At 42.8% G+C, this 26,431-nt stretch overlaps 1 protein-coding gene across 5 annotated transcripts in view; it reads right to left on the reverse strand.

Annotated features, from left to right (window-relative positions):
• The window catches only part of LOC142657851 (carboxyl-terminal PDZ ligand of neuronal nitric oxide synthase protein-like), a 68,638-nt gene that overhangs the window by 40,571 nt on the left and 1,636 nt on the right, over window positions 1-26,431 (reverse strand). For all 5 annotated transcript variants that reach the window (XM_075833316.1, XM_075833315.1, XM_075833314.1 and 2 more), the window contains exon 2: window positions 14,488-14,559. In XM_075833316.1, the coding sequence (XP_075689431.1) occupies window positions 14,488-14,559 (72 nt within the window). The remainder of the gene's footprint in view (window positions 1-14,487; window positions 14,560-26,431) is intronic.

The raw sequence follows: 26,431 nt of genomic DNA on the forward strand, positions 1-26,431 counted from the left end.
TAATAAAAGATTTCTTTATCAAATTAGACTTCTATATGAAACATTAGTAAATGAGAAAATCAATGAGAGAAAAAAGGAATATTAAAAAAAATAAAAAATAAAAAAAATGTTTAAGTGGTCTTCACGCGGTACAGTACATGTCACTTTACAGTTGGGGCGGGGGGGGGGGGGGGTGCATGGCAAGCTTTGTTTTATCTCAAATAACTACGAGATTACATTTCACCTACATCTGGTATCATTAGCCTGTCTCTATATGTATAAATCACTGCCTGCAGCTTCTTATGAAGAGCGAGTAAATGGAATTCATTAACATGAAGATGAATGAAGGGTTAAAATATTCCAAAGTAAAAGACGGCTCTTCACTCTGGTGCTATAGTAGGGCACTCCGCTGGTTTCCATGGATACCATATGTATGACATATATTGCACACAGCTGATGATGTACAGTGAAGGAAATAAGTATTTGATCCCTTGCTGATTTTGTAAGTTTGCCCACTGTCAAAGTCATGAACAGTCTAGAATTTTTAGGCTAGGTTAATTTTACCAGTGAGAGATAGATTATATATAAAAAAAAAAATAATAAAAAAAAAAAAATCACATTGTCAAAATTATATATATTTATTTGCATTGTGCACAGAGAAATAAGTATTTGATCCCCTACCAACCATTAAGAGTTCAGCCTCCTCCAGACCAGTTACACGCTCCAAATCAACTTGGTGCCTGCATTAAGACAGCTGTCTTAAATGGTCACCTGTATAAAAGACTCCTGTCCACAGACTCAATTAATCAGTCTGACTCTAACCTCTACAACATGGGCAAGACCAAAGAGCTTTCTAAGGATGTCAGGGACAAGATCATAGACCTGCACAAGGCTGGAATGGGCTACAAAACCATAAGTAAGACGCTGGGTGAGAAGGAGACAACTGTTGGTGCAATAGTAAGAAAATGGAAGACATACAAAATGACTGTCAATCGACATCGATCTGGGGCTCCATGCAAAATCTCACCTCGTGGGGTATCCTTGATCCTGAGGAAGGTGAGAGCTCAGCCGAAAACTACACGGGGGGAACTTGTTAATGATCTCAAGGCAGCTGGGACCACAGTCACCAAGAAAACCATTGGTAACACATTACGCCGTAATGGATTAAAATCCTGCAGTGCCCGCAAGGTCCCCCTGCTCAAGAAGGCGCATGTACAGGCTCGTTTGAAGTTTGCAAATGAACATCTGGATGATTCTGAGAGTGATTGGGAGAAGGTGCTGTGGTCAGATGAGACTAAAATTCAGCTCTTTGGCATTAACTCTACTCGCCATGTTTGGAGGAAGAGAAATGCTGCCTATGACCCAAAGAACACCGTCCCCACTGTCAAGCATGGAGTTGGAAACATTTTGTTTTGGGGGTGTTTCTCTGCTAAGGGCAAAGGACTACTTCACCGCATCAATGGGAGAATGGATGGAGCCATGTACTGTCAAATCCTGAGTGACAACCTCCTTCCCTCCACCAGGACATTAAAAATGGCTCGTGGCTGGGTCTTCCAGCACGACAATGACCCAAAACATACAGCCAAGGCAACAAAGGAGTGGCTCAAAAAGAAGCACATTAAAGGTCATGGAGTGGCCTAGCCAGTATCCAGACCTTAATCCCATCGAAAACTTATGGAGGGAGCTGAAGATCCGAGTTGCCAAGCGACAGCCTCGAAATCTTAATGATTTACAGATGATCTGCAAAGAGGAGTGGGCCAAAATTCCATCTAACATGTGTGCAAACCTCATCATCAACTACAAAAAAGTCTGACTGCTGTGCTTGCCAACAAGGGTTTTGCCACCAAGTATTAAGTCTTGTTTGGCAAAGGGATCAAATACTTATTTCTCTGTGCACAATGCAAATAAATATATTTAATTTTGACTATGTGATTTTCTGTGTCTTTTTTTATATAATCTATCTCTCACTGGTAAAATTAACCTAGCCTAAAAATTCTAGACTGTTCATGTCTTTGACAGTGGGCAAACTTACAAAATCAGCAAGGGATCAAATACTTATTTCCTTCACTGTATATACCGCTCCGTATACCAAACTGACATTTAAAACGGTTCACCACTGTGAAACTGGCCTTACAATACGTTCAGAAGTTCCCATTACTGCACCCAGTTACATAGAAGGACTTATAATGGATTAGAACCACAAAATAGTATTGAAGCCTTTTTTCAACTTTGTATTATAGGCAGTGCACATGGCAGGATATCTACAGATGTATTTGGAGAGCAACAGCGGCCAACCTGTTTCACTTGTCCCTGCCATGTTCTATTATTGGTCTGCCCCCTGATAAATCAATCCTATTAGGAATATTATGAAATTGATATGCATGCAAATAAAAAAAATTATATTATAATATATATATATATATATATATATATATATATATATATATATATATATTTTTATTTTTTTTTGTTATGATTTTTTTGTGGGATTCCTTTGTATTGAATAGCGTTGTTGACTACACTATTCAGTATAGTAAAAAATAAAAAATAAATCTTGGGAGAGTGTTTGTAGGAATTTGTGAGGTCAGGCACGGATATTGGAAGAGAGTGCCTGGCTCACAATCTCTTCTAGTTTATCACAGTTGTTTGGTGGGGTGAGGTCAGGGCTCTTTGCAGGCCATTTAAAGAGGCTCTGTCACCAGATTTTGCAACCCCTATCTGCTATTGCAGCAGATAGGCGCTGCAATGTAGATTACAGTAACGTTTTTATTTTTTAAAAACGAGCATTTTTGGCCAAGTTATGACCATTTTTGTATTTATGCAAATGAGGCTTGCAAAAGTACAACTGGGCGTGTTGAAAAGTAAAAGTACAACTGGGCGTATATTATGTGCGTACATCGGGGCGTTTTTACTACTTTTACTAGCTGGGCGTTCTGACGAGAAGTATCATCCACTTCTCTTCACAACGCCCAGCTTCTGGCAGTGCAGACAGCGTGTTCTCGAGAGATCACGCTGTGACGTCACTCACAGGTCCTGCATCGTGTCGGACGAGCGAGGACACATCGGCACCAGAGGCTACAGATGATTCTGCAGCAGCATCGGCGTTTGCAGGTAAGTCGATGTAGCTACTTACCTGCAAACGCTGATGCTGCTGCAGAATCAACTGTAGCCTCTGGTGCCGATGTGTCCTCGCTCGTCTGACACGATGCAGGACCTGGGGAAGTGACGTCACAGCGTGATCTGCCAGAAGCTGGGCGTTCTGAAGAGAAGTGGATGATACTTCTCGTCAGAACGCCCAGCTAGTAAAAGTAGTAAAAACGCCCCGATGTACGCACATAATACACGCCCAGTTGTACTTTTACTTTTCAACACGCCCAGTTGGACTTTTGCAAGCCTCATTTGCATAAATACAAAAATGGTCATAACTTGGCCAAAAATGCTCGTTTTTTTAAAAATAAAAACGTTACTGTAATCTACATTGCAGCGCCTATCTGCTGCAATAGCAGATAGGGGTTGCAAAATCTGGTGACAGAGCCTCTTTAAGTTCTTCCATACCAAACTCACCCAACCAAGACTTTACAGACCTTGCTTTATACACTGGAACAGAAAAGGGCCTTCCCCAAACTGTTCTCCTGGAATCCGCCAAACCCATCAGACTGCCCGATAGCGAAGCGCGATTCATCACTCCAGAGAACACGTTTCCACTGCTTCAGAGTCCAGCGGTAGCGTTCTATACACCACTCTGGTCGACACTTGGTATTGCACATAGTGATCTTAGGCTTGTATACAGCTGCTTGACCCTTTCATGAAGCTCTGACACATAGCTCTTGTGCTAATGTCACTTCCAGAGGTACTCGAACTCTGCAGCTAGTGATGTCAAACAGAGGAGAAGCAACTTTACGTGCCACGTACTCGACACTGCTCTGTGCGTTGGCGTGGTCAAATGCTTTGTAACTGAGCGGTTACTCCTAGACACTTTCACTTCACAATAATAGTATTTAAAGTTCACCGGGGAAGATCTAGCAGATCAGAAATTTCACACACGGACTTGTGGCAAAGGTGGCATCCTTCAGTACGACCAATACTACTACCAATGTCTATGGAGATTGCATGGCTGTGTGCATGATTTTATGCACCTGTTTGCAATGGATGTAGCTAAAACACCTTCTCAAAATTTAGTAGTGGTGCCCACATACATTGCCATATAGTGTTGCACAATGTATGAAAACTTCTTGAACTCAACAATCTCAGATAATATTTCTATGAACAGTTTCTATGGAAAGTCACAATCAATCACAACAAAACATGCCAATAAGTCAGGGACAGTGAACGCTGCAGTTACTCATTGAGATTTCTATAGGTAGGCAACCTTTTTTGTATGGCATGCCGCTAAATACAATACAATGATGAAGTACTCAGTGTGCCATGCAAACATAAAATGTCATAGACAAATTGTTACCTTGTATGTGACATAAAACAATTAATCCGTTAAACTTACATTTCAGTGTAACCCTTGTCCCTGACTTGCTTTGCAAAGATGATCGATCTGTGGTGCATATGAAGCTACTGAACACCAGCTGGGGGGTGGGGGGGGGGGGTGCACATATGAAAGATAGTGGCTACTGACCACCAGCTAGGAAGAACTTCACACAGGAGAGACCGCGGTTACTGAATACTAGCTTGGAGGCACTGCACACAGGAAAGAGGGACTACTGAACACCAGCTTGGTGGGTGCATATTGGAGACCCTGGCTACTAAACATCAGATTTGGGGGCTGCAGATAGGAGAGACCGCAACTACCGAACACCAGCTAGGGAGGGGTGCACATAGGAGAGAGAGCTGCTAACTTTATGTTTGACAGAGTGGTTACTGAACTCCATCCTTGCGCTGCTGATCACCAGGAGAGAGCAGCGCTTCATTATGCGTTTGGCGATGCTAAAAAACAGGAGAGAGCAGTGCTGCGTTGTGTACTTGCCAAGTGTTCAGCAGCGACAAACACTGCTCTTTCACCTGATCAGTGCCCACCAAGCGTATAACGAAGCGCCGCTCTCTTCCTGTGTTCAGCGCCGCCAAACACACAACAGACACCGGGAGAAAAAAAGCTGCGCCAGCAAACCATGCCACCGATGCACACAGATTGCTATAGTCTATGGCAAGTCTTTTAGACACACAAAAAGAAAGCCACTCCAACAGCATTAACAGGATTCTGAGTGGTTTATCCGAAGCTGGAAAAGGGTTTTAAATCATTCTGAGGACAGGAATGGGGTTAGCAGGAACCCTCTGTTCCAGCAGCGATAACAATGTTCTCATTGGCTGAATCATCCATCATTTCCAGCAGCTGAAATATCTGTAACAGAAGCTATATTTGTTCACATCTGCGTTCTGGGTTCCGTTGTTCTGCATGGTCTATCCTGTGGATAGGTCATCAGTATGAAAACACACCCCGTGCCTGGACAACTCCTTTAATAATTCAACCTCATTGACAGGCTTCTAGTACGGCTAGCTTCACATGGCACATTATAGTAGTTTCCCCCTATATAAAGTATAAAATATAACACCCATTGCTTAATTTTTACGATCAAATTACTTCCACTTAGGCAGATACAGTGGGGCACATTTACTACTGTGTCTGGGTCTTCTGTGTGCGTGGCCCGTGACTGCGCACGGCCTTCGGACGACACTCCGTGGCCGACCGTGCCGTATCACGGACCGTGCACACAGCTACGGCTGTCTGCACGAGGCCTAACTGAGGCTGCATTCATAAATGTGGGCCAGCGACTTTCAGATCTTATGTTAACAAAATGAGTGCCTGATTTTAAAAGGGCTTGAGAGAAAGACAAAAAATCAAAATGACCTTCAATTCAAAAGGACTTTCATTCATTCCGTGGATTCTGATACCGGATCAATCAGCATCATTTTCTATTCTCCTGGCAAGTAGCCCTCAGCCAACCCTGGAACACAAGACTCCTCTCACAAGCAAATACATTATCTGGAGCAGTTCTATCTATCCAGCTTTAATAAAATTCCTCCTCTAGTTCCTCTCCCAGTGACCTGCTCCCCCTTAATGGACCCTGGTCAGTGAATTCCATGCCTTGCCCTCCCACACTAAAAAATTCCTTAAATTCCTTTGTAATACTGAAGACTGGTACAAGTCTTTAACCTCCCACCTCGACTTTTAACCTCCCCTTTCCGTCCTCTTCCTTCCCTTCTTACAACAGTCTCAACAATTTCAGTTTCCAGATACAATGCCTCACCAGGCTCTTGAAACCGCCAACACAATAATCGAGGGATAATAAATTAGAGACCACACACTGCAAACAGGGCATTGAAGATCAGACAAACAAAGTATCCAAAATGTCTGCTTTTTATGAATACCTACTCCGTTATGAAAGTTTGACTGGAAAACATTGATTTAATTTCTGTCCGGTTGCTTATACAGCGCCAGCATATTCCGCAGCGCTGTACAGAGATTGTTATCACTCACATCAATACTTGTCCCCAATGGGCCTGAATAATCTCATTTCACTATTTCAGACACAAACACTAAGAGCAATTTCTATAGGCCTGCAGCCTACCACACACAGGACGTCAGCGTTCCGACACAGGCGGCGCGATGACATCACTATATTGCCCAGTCTATGCCGGTCAGAGAGGCTGCTCTGCTCGTTGTGGGGTGAGTATATTATTTTTGGAGGCAAAAAAGGTGCATTATCATTGAAGACACAAAAAGAGATCTATAAACTGTGTTACTACTATGTGGGTCACATAGGGGGCTATTTAGGCACGAATACCATGTGTGATGCTAGTTCTGTCTGAGGCACAATGTAGGGCACTATTACTTTCTAGGGTACTATCTGTTTAGATTTATTTTCTGGGACACTATCTACCTGGCTCTATTATTTTGGAGCCACTATCTGTGTGGCATAATTATTTATTACTGAAGTTCAAAATTTATGAGGAAACAGGAAGAGAATTGAGGGTAGCAATAAAATTGGGAGTTTGAGTAGATGGTGGGGAATAGGAGGAAAAGTGAGGAGCCAAAGATGTTTTGGCAGCAAATTCTAGATAGACTATTCATAGTTGGTCTGATAGTCTGGGCCGGAAAGAGAAGAAAAGGGAAAGTAATTGATCCCAATCAGGGAAGACATCACCTGTGAGTCCAAACTTTTATATTAGGCTACATTCACATCTGCTTCAGGGTACCGTTCTGACGCTACATCGGAGCTTCCCGTCAGAACGGGACCCTCACTGAAACAAACGGAAACCATAGGTTTCCGTTTGCATCACCATTGATTTCAACGTCAACGGATCTGGTCCCAATGGTTTCCGTTTGTCTCAGTTGTGCAAGGGTTCCGTCGTTTTGATGGAATCAATACCGTAGTTTTGATTCTGTCAAAACGACGAAACCGTTGCACAACTGAGACATACGGAAACCATTGGCACCGGATCCGTCACCATTGGAAGCAATGGACGGTTTCCGTTTGTTTCAGTCAGGGTCTCGTTCTTACGGGAAGCTCCGATGTAACGTCAGAGCGGGACGCAGATGTGAACGAAGCCTTATCAGGTCTAAAAAAAAAAAAAATTGTCCCTAAATAGATAGAATTGTTTTTATTTTGTTTAATTGACTGCGAAGACATTGGAAGATAAAGAACAATGCTCACGAAGTGGTCGGGGGCACTCCTGAATCCTCTGCACAATATGATAAAATGACCATGTATTTCAGTATGTCTAGTAGAGGTAATTTTTACAAATGAGGGCATTCCAATAAATAGAGCTGGGAAGCTTTTAGTGAACACAGACTGAATCACCGCAGCCATAAACGGTATACAGGCTACAGTAAACAGCAGCCTATATTTTGCTTACAGATTTAGATGGCCGCTAACCTAGTCGTCAAACAGGGTGAAAACCAGAATTATGGGACAGATGAAGAATTTAAGATACAATACAGGGAACAGATATGGCATATCTAAGGCTACGTTCACACGTGTCAGATTTGCGTGCGCAAAAAAACAGACCATATTTCCTGATTTCATGTCCGTGAGACATCAGTGTGCTTTGCGTGTGGCATACGTTTTTCACGTCCGTCACATCACTTTTTTTTCCTTTTCTTATATCTCTGCATTTCTTTAGCAACTGATGCGTGAAACACAGACAGCACACGGATGTCGTCCGTGTTTTTCATGCACCCATAGACTTCAATGGGTGACAGTGTCCGCAAAAACTGACCAATATAGGACATGGTGAGTTTCACGCAACGTGCACTCGCTGCATGATAAGTTGTGCATGTCTGAATAGCCCTATTGACTTGCATGGGTCCGCGTGCAGTCAGTTATTTCAATGCATAGCACACGGACGAGAAACACGCTCGTTTGAATGAGCCCTTCACTGCACTTTTCTGATAGTATATTGTCCTGTTCATATAATTACATCCTCAATGCAATTGTATCATACAGGTTAGATAAAATAGTAATAAAGTAAACATTTTTGTATTTGTTTATCACACGAAGGCTGAATTCAGATGAACGTGGGGAAACTCGGGACGTGAAAAACTGCCGTTTTTCACGTCCGAGTAGCCCCTGTGCAGGTCCCATTTTCACAGATCTCCATAGACTGGAGTCTAACGAGGGATCTGTGAAAACGGAAGAAAGTAGGATGTTCTATTTTTCAACGGACCCTTCACACAGTCTGTTGAAACAACGGCCGTTTGAACGGCCTCATTGAATTACATGTGTCTGTGTGATGGCCGTTGTTTTAACGGCCGTCACACGAACATATACCACGGTTGTCTGAATTCAGCTTTACAGCCCACAAGGTGTTGCTAAACATAAATACAGGGAAAAACGCCAATTCAAATACGGTATCTGAGAACATTCTCCATAAAGCCCCAAGTCCACAACTGGTTTAAAAATGAATACCACACCTAAAAGGAGAATAAAGACATTTGAATAGTAAATCTAGCTAGTTATACAAGGATATGGGAGCAAAGCGGATTAGGGCATTTAGGAAAGAAAATTTCCCATACAGTCCAAAAATAAATACAAAAATCATTGTGCAGTCCACTTTTACTAAATTGTTGCAAAGTGTTTATCCAGATTTCCTACAGGTGTACGACCAAAGAATAAATAATAAAGTATACGGCAGAATGTGCTGCCTTCGTTCTTACTAGTTATATTTTTGTGTATATAGGAGGTACACTTTTATCTTGTTGCTATGCTTATGTACACATCAATCCATATGGCATGCAGTGGTAAACATGCAGCTGAGACGAATAGAGCTCCTTCTCCCCACCCCCCCGCACAAGCAAAGCTCCATTACAAAATGATGGAGGATTAACATCCAGTATGATCTGTAATCTCCCTGCACATTTCCATTCCATTATTGTCTGGTCTAAAATGTAGAACATCTAGGGGATTTCAAGCTACACGGCCATACAAACATCTCTTCAGATTAGTTTAAAAAAATAAAAAAACCCTCACAGCCCCCAGAGACTGGATAAGAAGCTAGCGCAGTCTGTAACAGATAGCCAAGAGCAGAACATCTCTTGTTACTGTACTTGTACCCCCCGGAGAAACGCAACATTAAAATTCAAACTTCAGTACGCTGCACCATGTAAAACACATGCCTTACTCCGTTTAATTGCTTGTACTTTGTACTAGGAAAATCTTTTTCTGTATTTTACATGCATAAGATAAAACCTTAGTTTCTGATAGATGTACGGTAGCGCTGTTATTCCCAATAGCATACGCTCCAACATTTGAAAATGGGAAATAAAATGCATGACCCCCTATTTAAAGGGAACATGTCCCCAGCATTTCACCTATTAAACCAGCAATACCTGGTGGAAGTGGGTGAAAAATCATTTCTATATAACCTATAATTGTCTTCTTAGTCGGCTCTGTAGCTTTAGTATTCAGTTGTTTAGTGTTCCCGCACCGTATGCTAATGAGAATAAAAGAGTCAAATCTTCATTCCTCAATTCTTTCAGAGATAACCCCGCCTCCTTACTTTTAATTGACAGCTCCTCGCCTTCCCCCAGCACACAAAATCCTGCGCTTGTGCATGGATGTCCTTTTCTGGGGTGTGCGCACAGAGGGACACCGGATTATTACAATAAAAGGCGCAACATGTTTGCAGACCGTTATTTACAGTCGGAGGAGGAGTTTAGGAGAGCGGATAACGGCAATGAACTTTTGACAGCAGCGACCAGTGAGGGATAAGTAAAGTTCAGTAGGTGAAATGCTGGTGACAGGTTCCCTTTAAAGTAATGCAGAGCTGCAAAATGTAATGTAGTACAATATGCAGCATTGCCACAAAGACTTCCCTGTACAGTGCCACAGATGCCACCACTCTAGTCCGTGCATACTTCCTGCGCCAGGCTGGACTTCTCTGCATTTTATTTAGGGGCCAGAAAGAAGCCGCAATGAATTTGCTTCCCTGGATTTGTTTCAATACAGCATATCGGCTGAATTGAAAAACAAAATAAATATATAAATTAAATTGGTAATATACCACCAAACTCTGTACACATGGAGTGTATCTAATGAGTAATAATGATCCTGATCCTTTACAGAATGTAGACATAAATCTCCAGATACAACTTACATGGTCAGAATAGTAAGACTGGGTTCACTTATTGCAGTCAATTTTTTATAGGCCACCTTTAATTTTTTTCTGATAGGATCATCTACCATTTTGTCAAATGGTACCATGTCAGAGCTCATACATGCTCACTTATGTATATGGCCAAATCTTACACTTATGTCATCTAACCTATTAGACTGGCACTCTAATGTTTTAAGCCTTAGAAAGCATGTGTCATGAAAATGTACAATGTGTGAACCTTCAAGCAGTGTGTATAAATATATATCCTTCACAACATTGTGCATTACATAGCTCCTATGAGTTAGATACAATACAATCAGCAGGAAAAAATAGCTGCATAGGGCCCTATGAAAGAGGATCAAGGTCCCTGTTTTGGACCCCAGAAAGAATGTGAACCAACCTCCAAGTAGACAGTGCGACTACACAGGCCAGCATTTATTCTCCTGCCCCAACCTTGCTAAATGTGGGATAAGGCCACGTTCAGAAGTAGCAGATTTTTTATGATGATTTGCACAAATAGTCCTTGAAAACTTACACTAGATAAGTTTAAAAACCCTATCCACACAGTCAATGCAGATTTTGAAATCCTCAACATGCCCATTATGTTGCAGAATTGTTGCAGATTTTCACCCTTTTTAATGGGTGAAATCCATGGCAAAATCTGCATGTAGCACATGAAGATATTCCCACAGATTTGTAGCAAAACCCACTTTGGAAAAACTCTGCCACATCTAAACCCACCCTAATAAGAGAAAGGTCACTCAACCAACACACTGTCGGGTGAAGTGCTCAGCAAACTTTATCGAGCTCCCAGGTTAAAAACAATTAAGACATTTTGCAAATACTTAGAAGGCTCTGTTCACATCTGCGTTGGGGTCCCGTTCTGACGTTCCGTCGGAGCCTTCTGTCAGAACGGGACCCTGAACAGACACAAACCAGAGGTAGTAGACCACACTATTGCTTCTGGCAAAACGACGGGTCCGGTGAACAGAGACGAACGGAAACCACGGGCACCGGGTCCGTTATCATTGAAATCAATGGTGATGGAAACGGAAACCCCTGGTTTCCGTTCGTGTCAGTTTGTGTCTGCTCAGGGTCCCATTCTGACGGAAAGCTCCGACGGAACGTCAGAACGGGACCCTAACGCAGATGTGAACAGAGCCTAAGTTATATGTAAAGGCATTCGTTTCTAGTTCTTCATGCTTAGGGAAAGTAGCCCAAACATGGTGATTTACTTTAAGAAGACAGACTAATGTTTAAGGTCCCATGCACACGACCATAAAACCGGACCCTAACACGGTCTGCGGTTTTACAGACCCATTTAGTTCTATTGGCCGCGGACACCTTTCCGTATCTCTACGGATGGGTGTCCGCACCGTAGAACAGTGCCAGGAATTATGGAGCAGGTCTGTTTTTTGGGCCGTGCTCCCATACTTTGTATGGGGACATGGCCCGAAAATGGGGGCGCCCGTCAGCAGACAGCCGTGCACGCAATCGTGGGCCCCAATGCACATGACCATTTTTTTGGTCTATCCGTAAATACGTATTTTATCCGTATATACGGAACGGTATTTGGAAATACTGTCCTTAATGCATCCATAATTGATCCGTATAGAAGGATCCGTAAAAAAAAAAAAAAAAAAAAAAAGAAGGGGGGGAGGCTGCAAATGAGGTCACCAACATGTTGCATAGCAACACTTCTGTAAACCGTCCCTAATTACGGATGCACATACGTAGCAGTCGTATTTACAGAAGCGCCCACAGGCTTCTATAAGAGAGTCCGTGCTGGAATTACGGACAAGAATAGGACAAGTTCTATATTTTTTCAACACCCATCCATAAAAATACTGAAAGGAGTCTTTGGCCAATAGAAATGAATGGGTCCATAATTACAGATTTAAAAATACGGTCGTGTGCAGGCAGGATTCAAATCCGCATCGATCCCACCCGGTGAACCCCAGCGGTCAATAGCGACCGTCGCATCTGAGCGGTTTTACAGGGAGGGGAGTGCCAATGGTTTCTATGGCAGCTGGGGGCCTAACAAAGAGCTCTAGTGAATGCCTGTTAAGCTGACAGGCATAACACACTCCAATACAGTATTGCAGTGTATTTTAATAGTGATTAAATGATCGCAGAGTAAAGTCCCCTAGTGGGACTATAAAAAAAAGTTTGTAATAAATAAAAATACCAAGTAAAAAAAAAAAATTCCAATTAAAAAAATAATTTTCCCCTTATATAATGCTTTATTATGAAAGAAAATTACACGTTTGGTACCGCCGCCTCCATAACGACCCCCAACTATAAAGCGGTTACATTATTTAACCCGCAAGGCGAAGACCGTAAAAAATAAAATAAAAAGCAATTTGCTGTTTTCTGTTCATCCTGCCTTAAAAAAATAAATTTGATAAAAAGTGATCAAAAAGTTGCATGTACGCCAAAATGATACCAAATAAAAAAACTCGTGCCGCAAAAAAAAGGCATCATAAAGCTGAAATCGGTGGAAAAATAAAAAGTTATGGATCTTAAAATACGGCGATACAACAACAACTAATTTTGAGAAAGAAAAAAAAAAAGAGTTTTTACTGTGTAAAAGTAGTAAAACATAAGAAAAACTATATACATTTGGTATCGTTGCATTTGTAATGACCCGCTAAAATTATACCACAAGGTAAACGGCGTAAATTTAGGACGCAAAAAGAAAAAGTGGCGAAATTGCTGTTTTTTTTCTATCCCCCCCCCAAAAAAATGTTTTAATAAAAGTTCATCTATAATTGATATGTACCCCAAAATGGTGCCATTAAAAAAATACAAATTTTCCCGCAAACAACAAGTCCTTATACAGCTATGTCAATGCAAAAATAAAAAAAAGTTATAGCTCTTTGAATGGGACGATGGAATAACACAAAAAATAGCTTTGTCATTAAAGAGGCTCTGTCACCAGATTCTGAAATCCCTATCTCCTATTGCATGTGATCGGCGCTGCAATGTAGAGAACAGTAACGTTTTTTTGTTTTTTTTTTAAAAACGTTCATTTTTGGCCAAGTTATGAGCTATTTTATATATATGCAAATGAGGTTTGAAATGGACAACTGGGCGTTTTTTTTTCGTTATGTCCAACTGGGCGTGTATTGTGTTTTTAACTGGGCGTGTTTACGTGTATGACGCTGACCAATCAGTGACCAGTCAGCATCATACACTCATCTCCATTGATTTACACAGCAGCGATGTGCAGCCACATAAACAGAGATTAACTTTACTGCATTGTCCTGATAATGAATACACATGAAATCCAGCCTGGACGTCATGTGTATTCAGAATCCTGACACTTCTGAATCTTTTCTTTGAGATTTCTAGCACGGGAAACAAAATCTCGCGAGATTTCGGAGATAAACGAGATTTTGTTTCCCTTGCTGCAAATCTCACAGAAAAGATTCAGAAGTGTCAGGATTCTGAGTACACATGACGTCCAGGCTGGATGATCATGTGTATTCATTATCAGGACACTGCAGTAACGTTAATCTCTGTGTATGTGGCTGCAGATCGCTGCTGTGTAAATCAATGGAGAGGAGTGTATGATGCTGACTGGTCACTGATTGGTCAGCGTCATACACGTAAACACGCCCAGTTAAAAACACAATACACGCCCAGTTGGACATAACGAAAAAAAAAACGCCCAGTTGTCCATTTCAAACCTCATTTGCATATATATAAAATAGCTCATAACTTGGCCAAAAATGAACGTTTAAAAAAAACAACAAAACAACACGTTACTGTGATCTACATTGCAGCGCCGATCACATGGAATAGGAGATAGGGATTTGAGAATCTGGTGACAGAGCCTCTTTAAGGCCTAAAACAGGCTGGTCACTGAGGGGTTTATATACGAAACAACCATAGCCTACATACCCGTATTCGTCTCATGGCTGCCACAATCTCCACTCTGCTGTTCGGACGCGGCACATCCAAGCTCCCGATGTACTGGAATACAAAGATTTCAGTTCAGTTTCCAGATGTACATATTCTGCATAAAATGTGAACACGCTTGTTTTGAACTGAAGGATACACACACACTCACACACACATTCCTATTGTTCTCCAGCCAGTGAAGTGTTTACAGAGGACTTGGCTCATACAGCAAAAATACAAGAAATATTAGACATTCACAAAAGGAAAATTAAAGACAATAGAAGAACAGAGTCTCTGAATACTGCTACAAAAAGAAATCACAAGGTCACTACCCATAATCTAAAATACAAAAGGTCAAACGGGGAACAGTAAAACTTAAAGGTCCTTTTACACAGGCTCATCAGGCGAACGAGTGCTCATGCAAAAGCTTGTTGCCAATCATCGGTCAGTGTAACATTCCCAGCGATCAGCCGACAAAAGAGCAACCACTTGTTTGTCAGCTGATCGAATCTTTTATGCGGGCATTAAAATCACAGATTGTCGGCAGCACCTCTTCCAATGTAAACAGAGAAAGAAGTTCTATTATTTGGACTCTGTCGGGCTAATATAATTTGTAATTTTTGTTTTGCTGTATAAAAACGCTTTTTTTATGCAGGGGCATCCCGTAAATAACTTATTCCGCATGGTATGCCACTATATGCTTACACGGTGGCATACCTCAGAGCAGAGCCTTCAGTCAGAGGTATACGTCAGGCAATACTCCAGACGTATACCTCTGACTGAAGGCTCAGACGTGATGCAAACAGGGCTTTACTTAAGGCTACATTCACATGACAGTGAAAAACAGCAGTGCGGCGGCCGTCTTCGTAACAGCCATCACACGGCCGTTTTCAGAACAATAGAGTTCTATGGGTGTATTCACACGGTTCCCATAGAAGTCAATGAATCCGTTTCTACCGGCCGTTTTTTTATGAATAAATCCTTGTAAATCCGGTAAAAACTGATCCTGGCCGAGAATTCCCCACACACAGCAGCGCAACTTTGAGCGCTGAGCCCGGGAAAGCCCTTGACATTACTATCCATATATGGACAGTGATATCGGGCTTTCAACTGTGGAGTCTCTGGCCAGAGCATTGCGAAATATCTGTCCGGGGACTCCTGTCTCCCTCTGACCCCCCCCTTCAGATAGCGCCTTTGTAGCTCCTTGAAGGAACGGAATCCCCGGCCGACGCTCTGGCCAGGGGATTCCACTACTGGAGATGCCCTGGAGTTAATGTCCATAAATGGACAGTGACGTCAGTGGCTACCTCTGGAATCTCCTGCCAGAGCGGAATCCCCGGCCGGCGCTCTGATCAGGGGATTTCGCTACTGGAGAAGCCCCTGGCGTCACTGTCCATATAAGGACAGAGACATTAGGGGCTCCCTATAGGAGTGAAATCCCCGGCCAGAGGGATTCCGCTCCTACAGGGAGCTATGGTGCCGCTATCTACAGGGGGTGCTTTCTGAGGTGGAGGTGGTGCCATCTACAAAGTGGGGTTGGTGCTATCTACATGGGCACTGTGGCACTATATGGGGGTGTGACTATCTACAGGGGACACGGTTGTGCTATCTACATGGGCACTGTGAGAGCACTGGCACTTTGTATGTGGGCACTGTCACTTTATATGTGGGCACTGTGGCACTATGTGGGCACTATCTACAGGGTCATTGCAGCACTATGTACATGGGCACTGTGGTGTTTTCATGGGGTTTGGACAAAAAAACAAAACTGATGGATGTAATTTGTTGGTTTTAAACAGCCAGCTGATCAGTTTTTAATGGCCATTTTTTTTTCACGGTCGTGTGAATATAGCCTTAGGAAGTCATGCACAAAGTATATTGAAAATGTTATAACTTTTCTTTACTTGCTGAAATCTAAATGCCCCTTTACTGCACCCTGAAAGGCCCTTTTTTTAGGGCTCATTCAGACGAGCGGAATCCTCGTCCGTGTGCTGTCCATTGAAATAACTGACATCACACGGACCCATGAATTTCAATGGGGCTATTGAGACATGCGCAAGTTTTCACGTTTCAAGTGTCTGTTGCGTGAAACTCACTACATGTCCTATATTGGTGCGTTTTTGCACACCTTGTTGCCCATTGAAGTCTACGGGTGCGTGAAAAACGCGGACGCCACAAAGTGCTTGCATGGAAGTGAAAAACGCACGCCACAAGCAAAGCACACGGATGCCGATACTCTACGCACACTGACATAAAATAGGCTGCATTTTTTACGCAGGTAAATCGTACATGCTCGTGTGAATGTAGCCTAGGGGTTGCCTATTGCGTGTCTAGTATGATAACCTTATTGTGTATCAATTCCAGCCTAGAGCTCCTTTGTTCTCGAATGTAAGGCTGGGTTCACACTACCTATTTTCAGACGTAATGGAGGCGTTTTACGCCTCTAATTACGTCTGAAAAAACGGCTCCATTATGCCGACAAACATCTGCCCATTACTTTCAATGGGCTTTATGCTGTACTGTGCCGACGACCTGTCATTTTACGTGTCGCTGTCAAAAGACGGCGCGTAAAATTTCAGCCTCGTCAAAAGAAGTGCAGGACACCTCTAGGGATGGAATTGGAGCCGGTTTCTCATAGACTCCAATGAAAACAGCTCCAAAAACGGCCGTAGAAAACGCAGCGAAATACGCGAGTTGCTCAAAAAACATCTGAAAATCTGGGGCTGTTTTCCCATGAAAACAGCTCCGTATTTTGAGACGTTTTTGACTCTGCGTGTGAACATACCCTAACACGGTGGCCTATGGGAACCCTTCAACATATCACTATTACTCCACCACTGTTTCTAGTCAAGCAATTGGAGTACACTATTTCATGTTCTCACACAACATTTCAGTATTTACTTGTGTGTTATTTATCCGAATATATGCACAAGAAAATTTCATTGTACATGAGTTTACATGTTCTCCCCGTGTCTGTGTGGGTTTCCTCCGGGGTACTCTAGTTCTCTCATAACCTACTGATAGGTTAATTGGCTTCCTATGAAATGGGCCCTTCAGTGTATGTGTCTGAACTAGGGAAATAAGATTGTGCGCGCTATTGTGGACATGGACTGATGTAAATGATGACAATCTCTGTACAGCAATGCCGAATATGCCAGAGCTACGTAAGCAAAAAATAAATACATAACTGGGCAGCAGCTTGAACTGCCATCATGTTTTTAAAGGCTGTGGAAAATAAAATATCCTACCCCTTTGGGGGCAATTTATTGGGACTGACGTTTCATACACCAGTCTTAATAAATGGGTCGCAGTTTACGACAACTTTCCTTACTATTAAGCCTCTTAATTAACCTTCGGCCGGGCCATGCGTCACAATCGTGGCGCAACGAACCACCGCAGCCATGCATCATCCATTCCTCTCACATTGGCCATAACATTTTAAAAACACACTCACCGTAACACTCCTCTTCTCCCCATCATTCCAGCATGGGCCTTATATGCGACGTAGCACTCGTCATCGGTGCTGTGTCACATAGAACGTCCGGACGCTGCCCAGCGTTAGTACATTGCATAAGCCACGCTGGAGTGATGAGGGAAGAAGAGTAGAGTAGAGGAGCAGAATTGTTTTTTTTTAACTATCCAATGGAGAGGGGCGGGGATGGCTACGTCCCATAGACTAAAATCCACGGCAGACTACACAGAGCGTGTCTATGGTGAAGTCAAGGGTAATCGCTGTCGGCCGAACAAGGCTGACAGCTATTTAAAATGTATGGCCAGCCAGACTACCTGGCTCATGGGACATGTCCAGCTCAGAGGTAGAAATTTTTTATTAGGCTCTATTCACATCTGCGTCGGAGGTTCTGGTCGTAGCCTCTGTCACATAGATTTAACAGGAAAAATTCTGCTGCATGCTAGGGGTATTTTTTTAATCAAAACGACGAACACCACCGAGCCTAATGGAAGTCAATGGAGTCCATCAGGAGCCAGTGATATCCGTTGTACAACAGATCCGACTCCGCATCGTGCTTTCCATTATAAGCAGAAACCGCAATGCAGATGTGAACAAAGCCTATGGCCTCGTGCACACGACGGTAGCCATGTGCACGGATGTGATTTTCGGGTCGGCCGGCAGCGGACTGTCAGCCGCAAATCGCGGGCTATGCACATGGCTGCGGCCATTATTTTCAATGAGCCCGGACCGCAGAAGACGGCTGTAATAAGACATGTCCGTTCTTTCTGCGGTACGGTTTCCCGGGCCATGCACAGACCGTAATAACTCTGGTCGTGTGCATGGCCCCATAGAAATTAATGGGGCCGCAATTCTCCCGTGGATTTTCGGGAGAATTGCGGCCGCAAAAGCACTTTCGTGTGCATGGGGCCTTACCTGTACATATCTGTAACTAGTCCTTTTAACGGAGTCCCAATATTATGTATGGACTGACTGAGAGACCAGATTAAAAACAACTCTAAAAGCAGTTACATGGAGGTCACAGAAAACAGGAGAAGGTTATAGAGCAGTGTGTGAGAATACCAAAACCCCACCTTGATCACAAGCTCTGTAATTGTTCTAAAGATATTTTATTTCAGATGAAAAAACCCATCATTCACTTATGAACCAGACCATGAAGGATTTAGAAAAGTCTCCTGCTGCCACTATAAGATGAGGAAAAAAATAAAAAGAAGACGTTCAGAGCCAGCAATATCCTAATAAAAAAATACCACAACCTCGGGCCTTGCTGTTTACTAAATACAGGCAGCCCTAGCCAAAGCCGGATATTGCTTACCAGCAAGACGATATTATTACTTCAAGCAAAGTTATACAGCCAGTGAAAACAAAAAGGTCTTCTCTGAAAGATTCAAGAACGATCAAATCGCTCAAATCGCATCAGTTACCTGTGATCCCCTGAAATGCTTTACTAGGAGCGGAACCATATTAAATGGGTTATCATGTTTAGGCCACCCCTTCTCAAGCACCTACTGAGGTAAAAGTGTGCGTGCCCTGGTTTGAGATCCTATCAGCCAGAGTGGAGACTTACCATAAAAAGTTTCCCTCCCAGTGGAGGACCCAGAGAGACCATTGATTTCAATGACACTAAAGAAATGAATAATGGCTGCCAAGTTGCCCTGGTAATAACAGGTCACATTAGCAGCAGAGTCACCTGAAGGTCAATTCCCACTATGACCGCTTTTGGCTGTTCAGAGAGATTTGTAAGTTTCCACAGTTCTCAAGCTGCAGGCAAAGTGAACACAAATTCAATTTTATCGAGAGGTCTTTATTGGTACCACCCGGTTCCGAGAACGGCAGGATATGGGCATCTAGCCTGTTCCTGCTACAGTCCCACTCCCTTCAGTTTTTGTTAATCTCGGCTTTCTAAAGTACAGTTTCCTGTATAACACACTACAGGAGGTAATGGGGGTAATGCCTCACATACAGAGGTCAGTGGTAAGATTTGTGTGGGGTGTGGGATGACCAAACACTCATGGCAGATGTGAATTTTCAGTTTTGCCTGTGGTATTTATTGGAAGTAAAAGTGCCATCCCCTAATATACCTGGGAATGGCATAAATTATAATTCCATAATGCAATGTTATTATTGGAAATTTTCTATAGCCCAGGGAACATTCAGGTAATAACATTCAGGGTTGCGGCCTGGAAATTAAAAACCCTTGTAGAAGGATGGCATGGGTATGACCCAACATTCACCTAGTCTTTGTTTTAGTTGATAAACAAATTTCCACTAAATCGGTATAAGTATGTGAAAAAAAATGCCTTAGTACGGTCAATTGACAACTACTATACACATTCCCTTGGGTTAAAGTCCAGATTAATACTTCAAGATAAAACACTATTTATAGGACTCGCACTATACAATATCACATAAAGGATCCCTATTCTTTATCTCGCCAGAAGAAACGTGGATTATTACGGTCAGGTAATTCTGATCTTCAAAGGCTCATGTGAAAAGCACTATGTGCAAGTAATAAGGTGAAAGAATAATCTGAACGACAGTGAGCCGACCTGCACAATGGAGTCACGTGTAATACGTCAGACAGGATGTTAGGGACTTCCAATGACTCATGTACGGAGTTAACCCAACAAAATAACTGTGCTGCAAAATCCATGTGATAATCTAATTAGAACATGTACAGTTTTACCTTAAACTTGAAATAGAGACAGACTCGTGCGCACTAATTTTTAACACACTTTTTGACGCGGAAACCGTGTTGGAAAACGCACAAAAAAAAATGGCTGAAAATGCCTCCCATTGATTTCAATGGGAGGCAGAGGCGTTTTTTTCCTGCGAGTGGAAAAACCCTCTCGGGGGAAAAAGCGTCATGGCCGATCTTCGGGCGTTTACGTCTCTGACCTCCCATTGACATCAATGGGAGGCAGAGAAAGCGTATTTCGCTGCGTTTTTTGCCCGCGGCGCTCAATGGCCATGGACAAGAAACGCCGCGATTCCAAACGGAATTTGGAGGCAGAACTTTCACCCTGCAAAAAACTCTGTGTGAACCCACCCTGTATGGTCTCAGATTACAAACTGAGATAGAGGCAATGCAATGTATATTGTGTTATATGATGGGCTATCGGGACGATGGGGGTCCCGTGTCCTCCAGTCTGCATGAGAAGCCAGTTGGCGCCAGCTGCAAAGGGGAGGAGAAAGCATTGGAGTCCGTGCACGGATATCGTCATTATAGTCTATGGCAGTTATGGAAACCTTGACTGTTTCTGTAACTGCCATAGTTTATAATGAAGACAACAATGGGGGTACCACCTAGGGCTGGGCGATTATGATCTAAATTAAATGAACATGTGATCTCGATTAATGAACGATTATTGCATGCCACCCCCCCCCCCTATTTGCATGCTATGTCATTGAATATTTATCCCGAGCCTGCTGTTTACTACTGTATATTGCCCCAAAGTATAATGCTCCCTGAGGACGCAGATACAGTTGAAACCAGAAAAAAATAAAAATTGCATCGAAAAACGTTGGTTAATTGCGCTGAATTTTCAGGTTAGTTTTTTTAGATTGATTGCCCCACCCTATTACCAGACATACATACATATGGTATATTTACGTTAAAGGGGTTGTCCGGTTTCAGCAAATTAATGTTATTTTTTGTATAATGAAATGTTATACAATTTTCAAATACACTTTCTGTATTAATTCCTGACAGTTTTCAAGATCTCTGCTTGTTGTTACTCAGTAGGAACCTTCATTGTTTACTTCCAGTGGATAAAATTCCGTCCATGGTCATGTGCTAGTTACACAGGTGCACGGCTCGTTACAGTGTGTGTATCAGCTCTGTGTCTTATATCCCAGCACCTGTGTGATCATCACGTGACCATGGACAGAATTGTATCCACTGGAAGTAAACAATGAAGGTTCCTATTGAATAACAGCAAGCAGATATCTTAACCATGAGGAATTTATATCGAAAGTATATTGAAAAATTGTATAACTTTAATTATGCAAAAAAAATAACATTAATTTGCCAAAACTGGACAATTCCTTTAAAATTTGTATGTACTAGTGACAGATGTCTTTTAATGGGGTTCCCTCCTCAAGGCAACCCATTTTTTAAATGAAACCAGGGAAAGCTTTGTCTATGCAGGGAAAATTTAGCATTACATGGCCATCCACGTATTGCATGGACACCCCTGGTCCAACAGGCCTCTCGGACGTCAATATGTCAAATTGGGCATGTGGATAAGGGTCGTCATCATGAGATAAATCATTACAAATCATGTTCAATAAATTGGTAAAACCTTTGCTTAGTCTTCTTAGTCTCAGAAGAGAGGGACACGTCGCCATGACTTTGGCCGGGATAAATAAAGTTTTTTTTTCTTATTGCTGCAGGATTTCTGTAATGGACATGCTGCCCGAAAAATTGCGCCACAATATGGTCAGTTTTTTTTGGAAGGAATTCCCTGCGTGTTCGATGTGTACTTTTACGCAGCATATCCGCCTAATGTGTTGCTACCCTGAATGCGAATTTTGCGGATTTCACCCTTTGCATTTCCGCAAAGGAGTGGCATGCTGTGGATTTAAAAATGTGAAACATGCCCTGATCTCTGCTTATTTACGTTACATGTAGATGGTGTTTCGATAACTCCATCCACATGTATTGTGCAGTAAATTGTTGCCGATTTTCGGTGCTTAAAAAAATCCATGACGTCTGAAACTATCCTTAGGATTTTTTTTTTATTTTTAATGGCAGAATGGATGAAAACCTTTGTGGTAAGGACATCATAGAGGGGGTCCTCCACTTGCCAAGAGATGCTCCCACTCTGGAGGAGTCAATGTAACCACATACTGTATGCAATAATACATTACTCCTGCAGCGCTGGAAATGGATACTCAGAGCTTTACCCAACAATAACGGTCAATCTTTAGGCGTTAGGGAAGCAAGACCTGCGGCGATCAGATGATCTCCAGAACAGCTGAATTGTAAGGGGATGCCCAGATGGCATTTAAGCTTTTCTTAGGCTTCTTGCAGATCACTTTTCTGCCCTCTGTTGATCGTGTAGGTTGGGAAAGCACCCGATGTACACGATAAATATGCCCATAGGGATCCATTATTCTGATGGAGACCAAAAGATTGTCCTTTTGGCCTCCGTATGGCTCGTAAACATCAGTATACCTTTTTTTGGAAGGATGAAAAAGCGTAGCAGACTAAGATATTTCATCTGGCTGGATCCCGCAAAAAAACATTATATCGTGCAATTTTTTTTTTCTTTTTAAGATGGGGGTCTATGGGTAAAGGATGCCACTGCACGGCATATGTCACAGGAATATGTTAAATGTATTAGTCGGGAAGCTCCAGTGATGTAACTGTCCATATATGGACAGTTAGGCCACTGGAGTTTCCTTCACAGGGCTGCAAGCAGCACCACTGCCCCAGTCCATTCTCATCCGTGTGGTTTTGTATGTCCCCTCGGCTTACCACAGTGACACAACTGTCCATGTATGGACAGTTATGACACTAGAGCCACCCCAGGAAAGTTCCAGTGAGATAGATTCCCGGGGTGGGGGGGGGATTAAAAAAAACAAAAAAAAAAAAACGCAGCCAGACTCTCAAAAACCAGGAAGCGATCTGCCAGGGGACTAGCCCTTGGGTAGCTACTAACATCACTTTCCATATAAATACAGTGACTTCAGGTCCAGCACTCTGCCTGGACGGTGTCAGGGCTTTTTTAGGTGACATATCCTACTGTATACCTATTACCTATACAGTGGGATGCGTTGCAGTCTTCCGAAGGTATACGTTGGGAGTCCTCCCGACATATACTGTACCTCCGACGGAAGGCAATAACACATTGTGAAAGGGGCCTTCTCTGACAGCCTATACAAGGAGGGACTAAAAAACTGACTAATGCTTGGAGGTATATTTTAGTAGTAATGCCAGTGCCGGATGAAGAAGCTTTTCTACTACTCGAGCTCAAAAGAAATTAATATGCTTGGCAGCCCAGGATATAAACACATGAAAAAACAGGTTATATGTGGAATTTTCAACAAACTAACGTAGCTGGTCCCATTCACATCATGTTATTGCCCTACATTTATGGTGTACGTCGGTAAAGCTCCCGCATACACGATAAAACGTGTTCATAGAGATTTATTGTCCCGACGGAGACCAAAAGCGTGATATACATCGGTATACCTTTTTTTGAAGGATTGAATGGCGTAGTAGACCACGTAATTCCATCATGAGAGATCTCACAAATAAAGTTTTTTTTTTAACATGGGAGCCTATGGTTGATGGATGTCACTGCATGGTATCCGTCACAAGTATACGTTACACGTGGGAGCTCGCAACACCAGCGTCCACATTTGGACAGTGATGGCAGTGGCTTCTCCAGGACCAGAATTCCCCTCAAAACCATTGCTAACGCTTAGGCAGGGGAATAAGCCTTTGCAGAGCTTCCAACAGGAGCAATTCCAGAGTCCACACGCAGAGCGCTAGCTGATGCTCTGCCCCAGGACTCAGGCCCTGGGAAAGCTCCTGACGTCACTGTCCATATATGGACAGTGACACCAGGAGTTTTCCCAGGGCCGTACCCGGGCAACGTATCCCACTGTATACATCCAACGAAAAGCCAAAACGTGATGTGAATGGGGCCTAAGTTTTAGCACACCTTGAGACACACGCTCCAGACACCTTTCTTTGGCCGAGTGTGCATGTGTTTTTAAAGGGGAAAAAGCTGCTGCCAGATACCTCTGCATTTCATTGGAGTATGGGCACCTTAATAACGTAAGTTGAATCACAGTTCAATGAATGCAAGGCAACAGTTTTGCTTGTGCGCCTTCTGCATAGGTCATCGCTGGGCAGGAGCACTGTGGAGTCCATTTTGACACCGGTTTCTTCCGTTACATACATGGGAATAGAGATCGCAGCAATGCTGACAAATTCTAGTGATGACTGGAAGTCCGTATATTATCGCTGGGGTTACCTTTACAGGAAAAAACTCTAGGTCTAGTAAGACTATGGCCTTTCACGGACATAGCCCGATCACCCATCCCCCCCCCCCCTACAAATAAGAGCCAAGTAAGCAAAATTATACCTTTCTGTTAAACATAGAAATGAAACGGTGTTGTGTGAACATGGCCTACACACATACACTAACTATGCAATTTTTCTGTTTATTCGAAATACATCCATAGAGTTTAATGTACGCAGCATTTCTACAGAAGCCGTTGAGTTTAAGGCTGGGTTCACACACCCTATTTACGGACGTAATTCGGGCGTTTTAGCCCCGAATTACGTCCGAAAATACGGCTCCAAAGCGGCAGCAAACATCTGCCCATTCATTTGAATGGGTTTTACGATGTTCTGTGCCGACGGTCATTTTTTTACACGCCGCTGTCAAAAGACGGCGCGTAAAAAAGACTCCCGCGTCAAAGAAGTACCTGTCACTTCTTGAGACGCAATTGGAGCGGTTTTCCCTTGACTCCATGGAAAAACAGCTCCAATTAGGTCCGTAATGGACGCAGCTAAAAGCGCCTGCACATGCCATTACGTCTGAAATTCCGGAGCGGTTTTCTCCTGAAAACAGCTTTGTAATTTCAGCCGTAACGGAGGCTGCCGTGTGAACATACCCTAACTTTAATTCATCATATACAGTAAAAATTAAATATCCCCTTCTATACTACAAGATAATGGGGTCACCAGCACTGAGGAGGTACCAGGTGGTAACGTGGCATCAGCATTCAGAATGGATTACTGTGGCACAGTGCGTCTATAATAGCCACAGGGAACATTGCCATACAGTCTACAAATGATTGTCTCGCATACAACACAACGTGACTGCTGCTAATGTACAGTCCCCTAAATCTATTACAGACCGCTCTGTGGATATTAATAATAACGATATTAGGAGTTGAACGGAGGAAAGTAGCTCTTTTTACTTTTGAGTCTGGGAGCTTTCACATTAATAAAAATACTCTGAGGACGCTGATTGTACAACGCCCAGTTGATAAAAAGTAAAAACACGCCCAGTTGGTCATTAAGAAACTAATTAGAATAAATCTAAAATTGCTCATAACTTGCTCAAAAATTATTGGTTTTCAAAATAAAAACCACTGTTATCTACATTACAGCGCCGATCAGACTATGTAGGAGATAGGGCACTTATAATCTGGTGACAGAGCCTCTTTAAAGTCTATGGGAACGATGGAAACAGCCAAGTATATCGCTCGGCTGTTTCCATCATTCTCACAGACAGTATATGGAGCGGTGGGCGCATGGTCAACCACCGCACCATTCAAGCTGCTCCTCACTGCTGTTGAGCACATGTGGAACCCCTGTTCTCATGATCGGTGTGGATCCCAGCAATGGGGCGTCCCGCGATAAGGAAATTATCACCTGTGGGTAGGTGATAATTTATGATTTTGGGAAAACCCCTTTAGGGGGATCAAGCATATTGAAAACATACACCA

Source organism: Rhinoderma darwinii, chromosome 7 (assembly GCF_050947455.1).
Source record: "Rhinoderma darwinii isolate aRhiDar2 chromosome 7, aRhiDar2.hap1, whole genome shotgun sequence".
Classification (NCBI taxonomy): Eukaryota; Metazoa; Chordata; class Amphibia; order Anura; family Rhinodermatidae; genus Rhinoderma; species Rhinoderma darwinii.